This window comes from Colius striatus, chromosome 2, assembly GCF_028858725.1.
Source record: "Colius striatus isolate bColStr4 chromosome 2, bColStr4.1.hap1, whole genome shotgun sequence".
Classification (NCBI taxonomy): domain Eukaryota; kingdom Metazoa; phylum Chordata; class Aves; order Coliiformes; family Coliidae; genus Colius; species Colius striatus.
Window position 1 is genome coordinate 111,653,665 of NC_084760.1, and position 12,408 is coordinate 111,666,072.

At 38.1% G+C, this 12,408-nt stretch overlaps 1 protein-coding gene across 7 annotated transcripts in view; it reads left to right on the top strand.

Annotated features, from left to right (window-relative positions):
* Nucleotides 1-12,408, top strand: part of EHBP1 (EH domain binding protein 1) — a 218,274-nt gene that overhangs the window by 81,417 nt on the left and 124,449 nt on the right. For all 7 annotated transcript variants that reach the window (XM_061989162.1, XM_061989164.1, XM_061989165.1 and 4 more), the window contains exons 6-7: nt 3,600-3,781; nt 6,350-6,489. In XM_061989162.1, coding sequence (XP_061845146.1) covers nt 3,600-3,781; nt 6,350-6,489 — 322 coding nt within the window. The remainder of the gene's footprint in view (nt 1-3,599; nt 3,782-6,349; nt 6,490-12,408) is intronic.

Consider the following 12,408-nt stretch of genomic DNA (forward strand, 5'->3'; position numbering starts at 1 on the left):
GTGAAATCAGTCATGGACCTACGCACCTTGAGACTATTCAGGGGCAAAAAAAGAACTTTACTTCTATGGCCAAGCCTGTAACGCTTAAAGGAGACTTTGCTACGCTTCTAACATGCCTAATTTTCTAGAAGAGCAGAAGGACTTGTATGTTAAGGAAAATAAAACTTGAAATATCAAGGACTGTCTTTTGTTTGTTTGTTTTTTAATATAATAAACTTATAAATTTGGATTTGTATACGCTATCGGAACCTGAAAAGTCAACTCCTGCCTTTGACCCACAAAAAGATTATGAAATGAAGTCTTTTCTCAGGAAGATTGAACTTGATTGCCAAGTATGTCCAATTCTTCACAGCACCTCAGGATATTTAGTGCTAAGAGAATCTTTGTGCACATGACTGGCTTTTTTCTCTTTGTACTGGCACACAGCTGCCTGCATTCTTGTCTCCCTCCTCCTCTACACCAGCTAACACCATCTGATGATCATCTTTGCAACTTCAGACTATCAAGATGACAGAGTGAATAAGAGACCTAAATCCAGAAGAGACAAAGTTCTTCCAGCAAATTGAAAGATGATCATTTATACAAGAACTAGATATTAAGTGAAAATTTCATATAATTGCAAAATTATCCTGCCTTAACATCCAAATCCAGCTTTTGGATGCTTGTGAGTTTAATGCTGTTCTTCTCGTCACTTTAAGTTCACCATTGAACTGGTCTTTGGGTTAACTTACCGTGTTTGCTTTTGCTTTTTTAGTAAAATCACCTTGATAAAGACAACATGCATCTGAATTATCAGATAAGATGGTGTATTTGTAACAAGAGAAAGTAGCTCTGCCCCTAGATACACCTTCTGTTTTTCAGAGTCACTGGAGCGTATTTGTGTTCCACAGGGACCTTGTGGGGGGTCTGTGTGTTGCTGTCATAGCATAGTGTGTAAGTAACAGGTAAACCAAGACTAAGAAGGGACCAGTAGCAACACAAGGAAATAATCTAGATGTTTGTTAAATTAGGGACATTTACAGCTGATGGGAAGTGATTTTCATAGTCAGATTGAGAGGAGCACATCAGAATACAGGCATGGTATGGCTGATCAGCGGTTCATCTGGAGGGCTACAAGCAAGTACCCACATCCATGATTTGTTCTGAGATCTGTTTCATGCTGAGTGTAGATATATTTGGTCATTTGAGGGTGTTTTAATTGTTGAAAGGGGGTTGAGGATGTGATGACAGACATTCATCTTCTTTAAAAAGGGAAGGAAAAAACAAAACACCTGTTTTGTTTTTTAAATGTAGGAAAACCTACTGGTATAATTTGGGAATAATGAAAGAATGAAGAGGCTTTCTGTGCATTTGCATTATGTTACCAACTTAATTTCAATAACTGTGATACTGTAATACAGATTTTAAAATGAGACAAAATGTAATTGTTTTTTGTCTGCAAGCTTAAGCTCATCTCACCTGATTCAAAGAGTCAAGTCCAAAGTGTGACAAATGTTTCCCGGTCGTTATAGCCCACCAGTGGAATATTTTGGTTTGGCTTGACTGCCAGTGAGGGCATATTCCAATTAGAGTCATACCACTAGTAGAATAGCCTAGGTTGGAAGGGACCTGAAAGCTCATCTGGTCCAACCTTTCATGGGGAAGAGAGCCTAGATGAGATTGTCTAGCACTCCATCCAGTTGGATCTCTACCACATCCTTGGGGAGGTTATTCCAGTAATTGATTGTTCTCACTGTAAAAAATGTCTGTCTTATTGAGATAAGGAAAATATTTTGTGCAATTTGTACCCGTTGCCCCCTTGTCTTCTCCATGTGGCTCCAAGTTACTTCTTCATTTCTGGTTGTTCCTGTTCTGTTTGGCAGAGAGCCACGCATATGTGCATTAGCAAGTAGTTTTTTACCATGCCAGTTGCATAAGTCCTTCCACACCACATTATGTACGCCAGCCTTCTCTATGGATACTTAACAAAAAACATCTAAAAGCAGTTAAAGCACTTTTTTTCCTATTCAGCTTGACCACCATTTTTACACCATAGTGTGAATTTATACCGTAGCAGGACCATTGAAAATTTAGCTTTATGAAACAAGTTACTGTTAAGGTGGAAACTGCTTATATACATTTACCTGGAGAACATGGAGAAAAGCAGTGCCAGGTATTTCAGATTACTTTTTGAACAGACGCTGCAGTACATCTTGCGTTCAGTATAATGAGTTGTAATGTTTAGTTATTCTACAGGTACGATACAATTACAGATTATTGTTCTTCGTATCATGTAATAATTGAAAGTCCCTGATCACACTTTCCATTTTACACATTGTCAGAACCTTGGACCTTAATCTCGCTCTTTGATTGACAGTCGCAGGCAGGCAAAGAGCACTCACATTGTTTGTGATAGTCGCATCTGTTCAACTTGATTCAGTTGAGAGTATTTGCATATTCTTAAGTATTTCTTCTGAGAGGGCCTAAATCCTTCTCAAGTGTTTGATGCATTTTTGAAATTCATTCATAAGGTATCTACATGCACTAATAGTTCTGTATAATATTGCTGTGCATAATCTGACAGATAAGGCTAGTTTTTTAAACAAGGTATTCTTTGGGGATGACATATTACATTCTGACTTATTCTACTGGGTGGAAATGTCAAGTAGTTTGAAAAGGGATGCTTGAATGTTTTGATTGAATTAGTATTCTTTATTCAACCCAAATTGTCAGCTGCAGTAAAATGTAGTCTTATTGTGAGAAAATTTTCCAAAAGAATTAGCAACAGTGCTTTTTTGTTTCATTTTTGTTACTGGAGCTTTATTACGTATAATCGTTCCTTTGCTGATGATGCTGATATTAGATGGAACAAGAGAGTAGATTCTTAGATGGATTTTAGATTAATTTCTCTGTGTTGTTAAACTGTGAGCATCACCTTTACCTTGAAATACAACTTGGGCTTTTGTATTTCTCTTTTCCCTGTTTTTTATTTTCTCCTTGCAAAATGTTAATGAATATTTTTGGAAACACTGTCAACCTTAACTTCAGAAACCTGTCACTCTTGATAGTACATGTAGAACATGGGAGAAGTAGCATTACTTTGAAAATATTTAGGCATTATATGTTAGGGTGGAACACAATATTTAAAAATAATAACTTGATGACTTCATATCATTGCAAAAATAAACATGTGCAGAATTGAAACTCATGTCTTCTATAGATTGGAAGTCCTAGTTTAGGACTATCCGAGTTTGGACGAAACTAGTCTGGTTTGTCGTCAGAAGGAATGGAGTTCTATTCCCATTTACTTGAATGGGTGTTTGCTAGGGTCACTACTAGGAGCTCAAGCTGTTGAAGACCTAGGACCTAGGGAAGACCACTGATCACAGTGAATAACCTTTTTTGTTTTCCATTGCATTAAGCAAGTGTTAAAAGAGCCATCATTAGTGGCTGACCTAGTATAAGAAATTTGGTATCTATCTCTAGAAAGGAATGTAGCAATCTCCGTTGCCTGTGTACTTGAAAAAAAGAGTGATGTAGATTTACTAAGTGTATTATTTTGTGCACACACAGGTTTAACAGTGCCCTTTATGATAGTTTTGTTTTCCCTTTTCTTTCAGGAATCTCCCTCTGGACGCAGAAAAGCTCTTGCCACCAGCAGCATCAACATGAAGCAATATGCAAGCCCCATGCCTACACAGACAGATGTCAAGTTAAAATTCAAGCCTTTGTCTAAGAAAGTGGTATCTGCCACACTACAGTTCTCTTTATCTTGTATTTTCCTGAGGGAAGGAAAAGCCACGTAAGTTGTTGTTTGTTTGGACTGGGTTTTTTTTTAACCAAATAGCCTGCTTTGTGTTGCTTTTTAAAGAATTCTTTGGGTAAAGAGCTCTTTCTGCATAGAATGGCAGAATTTGAGAGTATCCTTCAGCATACCGATCATTCCTGCCATACTTAGTTTCTTAGCTGAGTAAAAGTCTGTTCTTACTCTGATTTTAGTCTGGTGTTCTTCAGAGACAAACTGACTTGTCCTCTGTCATTACAGACATTTTAAATAGCATCAGCTTAAAAATATCTACAGGCCTGAAATCTTCAGGAGTGTATGCTTGTGTAGATGTATGTGTTCATTCAACAATACCCTTAGCAGACAGCAAGGGAAATGTGGGAAGGAAGATGGGTCCTTTGTCACCATCCTCATTTGCCTTTCTTTCTTACACCTAGAACGTGTGAATATGAGAATGTCTGAACAAAAAGAGGTAGATGGGAAAACTACTGCTATAGTGGGGTTTTTTACCTCTTTTAAAATGTCTTTTTCCCTCTAAAAGGCTAATGTTTACTTCTAACTTTCAGTATTCTGAATGCACTTGGAGATATTGTCCACTGCAGTATAAGCGCCCCATAACTGTTGCATGAACAAGATCTGTGTGCTAACTGCTCCCAGCTTTTTGTCTTCAGTGCATGAAAGAGCCTGTCCATTAATGGAGCTATAGGGTACTAGATTCTTTTCCTCCATACTTAAAGAGTAGATTTAATCAGTAGATGAAACCTTGAGGATTCTGCATGAACAAAAATATTGTTGTGACTTCCTGATAGTTACTTATTTTATATTTATTGTTACTACTAATATTTTTTGTAGAAGTACTTATCCTATGTAGCTGCAGCTCCTGTAATGCTGATTACTTTGAACGCTCACAGTAGGAAATGATTGCCCCAAAGAGTTTCTGGTTTTAACATGTTAAATCATTGAGTTTAATCCCATGTTCTAAGTGCTTCTGCATTTATGTGCAGATTTGAGGCATGATCAGTATATCATTTTGTAGTGGTTTTGTGTGGCCAGGTTTTGGTAGCTAGGGGACTACAGGAGTATTTTATTTGAACAAACTTATTCCTATAAGTGATACCTTTGAAATAATTCATGTCACTTTCTTGACATTGTTAGGTACAAAATTTGTACATTTGTTTTTACCATGACCAACTTCAAAGAAGACAGAATAATTCTGTTTAGAAGGGACCTGTAGAGTTATCTAGTCTAGCTTCCTACTTAAAGCCAGTTGAGCTTTATCCCACTGGAACTTGAAAACCCCCAGGAATGGAGACTGCACAGCCTCTCTGGGCAATTCATCCCTCTGCTTGTTGATGACTGCTCCAATGTTTTTCTCAGATCAGAATCTCTGATTCCAAACATTGCCCACTGTCTTCTCCTACCACCTTGCACAACTGGCTTCTCAGCATTGCTGGCAGGCTACTGTTAGGTCCTTCTGAAGCCATCTCTTCTCCAGGCTCAACAAGTCCATTTTTCTCAGCCTCTTTTCATAGGGCAAGTGCTTCAGCCCCTAACCATTTCAATGACTCTCTACTGACCTTGCTCCAGTTAATCAGCACCGTTTCCTGTACTGTGGGACTCAAGACACTAGACTTTTCTGGGACCTAAAGTACCTTAGATGCAGTTCAATAACTCCAAGCAAACAAGGATCATGACTTCCCTCATTATACTGTTGTGGTCCTGTTTTAATGTTTCTCAGGATGCTTTTACCTCCTTTAGCTGCCAGGGCATGGTGTTAGCTCTCCTTGAGATTGCCCAACACCAAGATCGCCAGACTGTTTTCAGCAGAGGTGCTCCCTTGCCAGACAATCACCATTTTGTTTTATTCTAATGAGCCAAAACAAATTTGATTAATCCAAATAAACCTATTGAAATGGTTTTAAGAGACTGCTGTTACTTCAACAATGACATTATGTACTTCAGTAATCTTGGTGGGATTTTATCAAACAAACCCAGAACCTCAATTTCTCTGAAACTTTGCCTGCTGTCGTCTTTTCATCAAACATATGTTTGATATGAAAGGTACTGCTATGTGAAAGATATCTATGTGTGATACAGTCAAATAAGTATTGATATGTCATTTTAAAAATCTTGTTAATGAATTCAGGTCCTTAGAAAAGGGATTTTGATTCCTGTAACAGCATCAGGAGTTCTTAATGAATGTAGTGATAAGTGTCACATGCAGCATATAGACGGAATGTTTGATCAAGTGTTTTCACTTTAACCAAAGATGACCAGGTAAGTGTTTGCAAGCATTTCTGGACTGGTTTGAAATTTTAAGGAACAATTAAATTGGTTCTTAATGCAAGGCAGCACAATTTTTATCCTTTAGAATTTTATTAACAGAAAACTTTCCCTTCAGAAATTAATATACGTGAGTTTATTCTTTTTGTTCTTTCACTATATTCAAGATCAGATCTGAGATCAGAGACCTCCCTGAAGAAAAGAAAGCATACAAATATTTAAAGGATTTTTAATAATGTGGTAGTATCAGATGTGGTATTAACAGACTGCATTTTAATGCCTGGTTTGAAATTTGTTGTTTAGGGATGAAGATATGCAAAGCCTGGCTAGTTTGATGAGTATGAAACAAGCTGATATTGGAAATCTAGATGATTTTGAGGAAGACAATGAAGACGATGAAGAAAACAGAGTGAATCAAGAGGAAAAGGCTGCAAAAATTACAGGTTGGTTTTGCCACAAGGCTGGTAAAGTGAAGTTCCTTTGCTAGTTGCCAGCTGTATTCTGAGGATTCTATCCTTATGCTATATTTATATTTAAGAAAATTCCATTCAAAACAAAATTTAGAATTGAAAATGAACCCATCCATAACTCAGCAGTTTTTAGGAGCATCAATTAAGCAGGTAGCAGTTTAGGGAAACAAAGAACCAGTGTGAACAGAGTAATAAAAAGATGACAGGAAGGGCTCAGTGAGCAAGAAGACAAGAAGATGAGCTGAAGTGAAATCACAGTTTGTGAGAATCGCTGCGAAATGAGTTGTGCTATGGGTAGATGTTGAGGTTCTACTCAATAACATGGTAATTCCAGGCTGCAAACTTCTGCCTTTTGGCTGGGAGTGTCTCATGGAAAGGAAATCAGGAGGCTGTTAAAGGACATTAATGGAATTTGATAGTAAGGTTCTTTGAAGTGTGATAGTATAACACTTTTGTATTGCTGCTGAAAATGCTTAGTGTGTTCAGGATAGCAGAACTAATCGATGCAAGTCAGATCAGGAAGTGATAACGTGAAATTGTTGGTAGAGATCATTCTGCAGTACTGCTCCAGATGGATTCTGTAGGAACTCTTAGTGTAAAAGAATCAGGAAAGACAAATTTAACTTCTGGTGCCAGCCTCCATGACTGCCAGCGCTCTTTAAAAATGTCTGTTGAAATAAAGGGATCCTTTAAGGTGGGGAAGAGTATCCCAAGCAGAGAAGTGAATTGCTAAATCTGTTCTTGAAAATCCATAGCAACGTTGGCTCAGTGTTATGGAAAGTTGCTTTTATCGCGTCATTTTTGAGCTTTCATTGCAGTCGAAAGGTTCAGCCTGAAGCAGTTATTATTTAGTTACATTTAGTGTTGTGAAAGGATGCAAATATGTTTTCTCAGTGCTTTGTCTATTCAGTTAAATATTTTGTACCCTGACCAAATCTTTGCTTGTGCTGAGTATGTCTGGCTCAGAGCAGATTAGAAAGACTAGAGTTAAATACTTGAGAGACAGAGATAATATAGTATTGGTCAGGGAGCAGAGCTATACCAGCCTGGTTACCCTAAAATCAGTCTGCAAGGTCATCTTCTCCTTTCCCAGTGTAAACCAGGATAGTTCAAGTGTAGGTCAGAAGTCCAGTCAAAACCTGACCTGTTCACCAGTCCATCCAATAATTGCAGAGAAGAGAAAGGCACATAAAGGAGAGGCTATGTAGTGTTCATATAAACCATTGTGCAGAAGCCTTTTATTAAGGTATGACTAGATACTGCACCCAGGACTGCTCTGGAAAACCCATGTGCAGAAGCAGATCTTATTCCTCATCTTTATTGGTTTTGCCACATCTAACATCTAAAAAATTCATGAACAAGCAAAAAACTCTTATAGATTGGACTAGTCTGTCTGGCTATGCAGTGAACACCCCTGGAGATAGATGTGGAAGGGTGAGCTGTCTGATGAGCCACACAAGGTCCCAACTCAGGTTGTTTTAGAGGCATTTTGTCTTTTCCATCTGTTATTGTAAAGTCCAAAATTATCTGTTCTAAGCAAAAATTACAATACCTCCTTGAAAGGCAGAAGCAAGAAATACTTCTGATCTACACTATATCTCATTCTTCAGCTTGTTCTCATAGTGGTTTCTAACAAAACAAGATGAGAGGGTGGAGTTCAGTTTTCTTGAAGGTGCATCAGTAAGAGAACTTTAGAGGGGAAAGGTCAGTCTTGGACTCTTTATTCTTGTGTTGACTACATCGTCTGAATTGCTTCATTAGCCTGGCTGACTTTTCCCACGTTAGACAAGGAGAGGGATGTTGAAGGGGAATCAGTGTACATAGTTTCTCAAGCAAATGGGAGAACATAAAGCATAGAGCAGTATGTAAACAATAAATAAAATATTAAGGATCTATTTCAACATGTGTTCCAGACATGATTTCGTTAGCAGTTGGAGTGACTCCTGTAATAAATATAATTAATGGGGAAAACTAATAAAACACAAGGAGAAGAGCTGAGGAACCAAGGGAGAAAGAGATAGGAATCATTCTAGAAAGACAGGAAGAAATACAGAAAGAGGGAAGTGGGACAGAACTGATGGACTGAAGTCCTGTTTCTAAAATTTCTTTCAAAAAGAATTGTGTTCACAGAATGCCATAAAATTAATTGAGGAAGTTACACAGCCCTTTTGAAAGCTTGCTGCTACCAACATTTTCTCATCTGCTGCCGTGTGAGGGTGTTGGCAGCCGCGCCAGCTGGAATGCCTTCACTGACTCACAGTCCCCCGCGGCAAATCGTTTTGCCTTCGTTTGCGCCTGTTTTCCCAACTGTAAAATGGGGAAGACTGGCTATAACTACTTCAGGGGAAACGATGGGAATATTACATGGTTAGTGTTTGCAAGCGAGCTTCGGAAAAGTAAAGTGCAAGTGGTAAAGCAGAAGGGATTATTATCCTGCTTTTGACTTAAGGTCTTCTCACAGAAACGTCAGATGACTTGATGACTGAAATGTTGTCATTCTCAAGCCATGGCTGCAAGAGGTGCAGCAAATTTTCAGCACAGACGCTGTTCCTTTTTGCAGTGTTCAAAAGTTAACTTTTTTTATTGGGCCTAAAGTTATGGGTTTTTATAGATGAACAAATACGTCCGCTGCTAGGAGAAAAAGAGAGGTCTGCTGAATAGGGCTCTAGATGGTGCAGGTGAGTTAGGAAATGTTGCTTTTCTTCCTTGATGTGTTGCCTAACTTTGGGTAAGTATTTGTGCCTCTGTTTCTTCAGCTGTGAAATGAGTGGCGCAATACTGACCTACCTCAAAAGCACTGTGGAATATGGGGTGGCCAACGTGGGAGCTGTTGCCATATAACTGACTTTAGGATCAGACTGAAAGATGGTTTCCATTCAAAGCACTACTTTCATTACTTATTAAAAATCTTTCTCCATCTCAGGCTTTTCCCTCTTCCTAGTAATTCTTCTTCAATTTTTTTACATGTGCAAAAGCTCTGCCTCTACCTAACTGTTCTAGTTTGCTTGAATTTAAAAATGATATTTGTAGCCATGGAATAAGTTTCAAATATTTGATTTCTATTAATATCAATGGTTTTAAACCTCCCAGAATTATTCTGTCCTTAGCCTTCATCTGAAGGCAAGGCATCTCAACATACTTGTAGAAATGTGGCTCATAACTCACAAATTTAGGGTAGTAATAAATATGTTGTTTCTCTTAATGTTTTAATTAATACCTGAAGCCTCATGCTGGAGTTAATAGTTGCCTCCTGCTTCATCTGCACAGAAGCACAGTGACTGTCCTGGAGCACCACATGAACTCAGCAACATGCCCATGTGCTGCCTATTTCAGGAGCGTGAATCTCAACTTCTTTGAAGAACAGGCTTCTGGAGAGCAATATGTGTAACCCTTGTTGCCATATGCAAAATCATACCTCTCATGTAAAATTCTGATACCTTTACTTTTTTTTTCTTGTCAGCAGCATCAAGCTGCCAAAAAAAAAAAAAGGAGAGAAGAATGAAAAAAATCCAACCAACCCAAACCAATGATTTATGTGACATACTTGTAGAACAAGCTAATATACGTTTGTAGATAATGAGATGTATAAAAGATAATATAGGACATAAATCTCCAACCTACCATTTCCACACTCCAAAATATGACATAAACCATTTAATATTGTAATGAGAAACATTGTAGTGCATATGGGTGTTTAGGTTGGCAGATGAGACCAGGTGATTCAGACCACATCAAAGAATTCCCTCTTTTTAAAGCTCTGAACTTAATTTGTTATTTTCTGACAATAAAAACTGAATTGTAATTGTTTTGGGGTTTTTTTTCACATGCTGGCATAATAAATTATAAATCATGTCAACATCTCAGCCTGTTTCAAACTAGTAATTCGTTTGTACTAATGCTTTATAAGGTCAACTCTCTTTTATTTGAGTACAGCAAAATATTTTCCATTGTGTATCTTGAGTCTTAAAAATTCCCAGAAGATAGTATTTTATTGTTCAGATCTCTAAGGTGTAGATATGATTTTATATGGAGAAAGTTAAGAGTGAGTCTCCTTCTCTGGAGACATTCAAAACCCACCTGGACGAGTTCCTGTGTGACCTACTCTAGGTGGTCCTGCTCTGGAAGGGGGGTTGGACTAGATGATCTTTTGAGGTCCCTTCCAACTCTTGAGATTCTGTGATTCTGTAATTTGGAGACAGTTTTGGTGTTATTTTTTAGGACAATAGTCTTGTCTGTTGGAGCTAAAAATAAGGAAGTGAGGATGGTGAAATTCTGTGTAGATAGCTATAAATATAATCCCCTCTAAGTAGACTTTTGCTTTAAGGTCAAGAACAGTTAGGAGGTGTGGTCAAGAGGAATTCTGCTGTGACTTGGTTATTTTCAGCGTAGATTATGTCCAGCAAATATTGGCAGAATAAATAATTTCACTTGTCGATATACAGATTGACATATCTTTGCAAAGCAGTTTCAATTTGGAAAAGAAATTTTTAGCTATGTAACTTGGAGTATTTTCAGCTCTGCTTTTGGATTAAGGTTCTCTATTACTGTTTGTGAAGGCATGAAGTTAGGAGTCGTGTCTGTGTGTCAGCTGAGGAAGGTGTTGACCTGTGGAAAAGCATGAGTCCTCCCTGCTAGGAAGTGCTTAGTGCTGTGGGCACCAGCATGAGTTGGAACAGTAACAATGCTGACCAACTTTCACCTCATTCAGATATCTTGCTCCGTGTAACACATTCATAGAACCAAGATTACTATGTGAGAGAGTCAGTGACAAATGTTTGTGCTTTCCCAAATCAAAGCCATATGAGAAAAAGTCAAGTTTAGAACAGCAGCAAACGAAAGACCTTATGATGAAGTAACTTCTTGTGTATAGAAGTTGAAGTTTAAAGGAAATCCAAGAATGATTGGCAGGAGAACTGTGCAGTAAAGGCACCTATGTAGCTTTACCTTCACTGGTGACACCAGAAGACATGGTCTATTTATTTCACTGGGAAAAGACAGGAAATGGAAAAACCTGTCAGAGAGATGATGATATTCAACAAGCAGGATCATCTCTCCTGCACAGGTTTCTCCTGCCTGTGTATCATCTGGAAGAGGGAGGAAGGCTGTCCCATCTCCACAGAAACCTACTGCTTGAGGTCTTTTGGGGATGCTCCAGACTCAATCCCAGTTATTACAAAAACTGCATTTGTCAGATGCTGTGAGTGGAACTACTTTAGGGGACGATAAGAGAGGAATTTTTTCCCTTGAGACAGAAGCTAGTAAGACCTCCTTGGTTTTTGTTTCTTTCTTTCCTTCCAGAATTATGGAGGCATCAAAGTCTTGGCTAGAATTGAACATGAATACATTTTAAAAATTATTGCCTCCTGGCAATTCAGAGCTCTCCACTACAAATAGAAGGTGAAATAGGATTTTACCAAACAGCAGCGTGTTCCTTGCATAGCATTACAGGGGCCAGTTCAACAAATAGATACATTTAGCATGAGTTCTCATAGCACAATTCTGATCATATCTTTTAGAACTACTAGGTAAATTCACAGAATCACAAATTCAGCTTGTTGTATGTCAGAATTGAATGGCGATTGATTGTAAATGTTCAATAATCAGAGTGTGTGTCCATAAAATATATGAAATGCGTGTGTATTTGTTTCCTGTAGCCTGAAGGGTTTCGGAGAAAGTTATATTGTTCTGGGGTGGTTTTGTCTTGATAGACTATGATTTAAACTTCAGGCTTTCTTCATGAGCAGCAAAAGTCTTAAAATTAGATCTGATACATCTACATTTAAACTGATAGCATACTTATCCTCATAAAGCTACTGTTACTGACACCAGAATACTGCAAAGTTTCGTTTATGTCTGTTAACTGGGTTTCTTGTTAAATCAGCACTGAAGCAT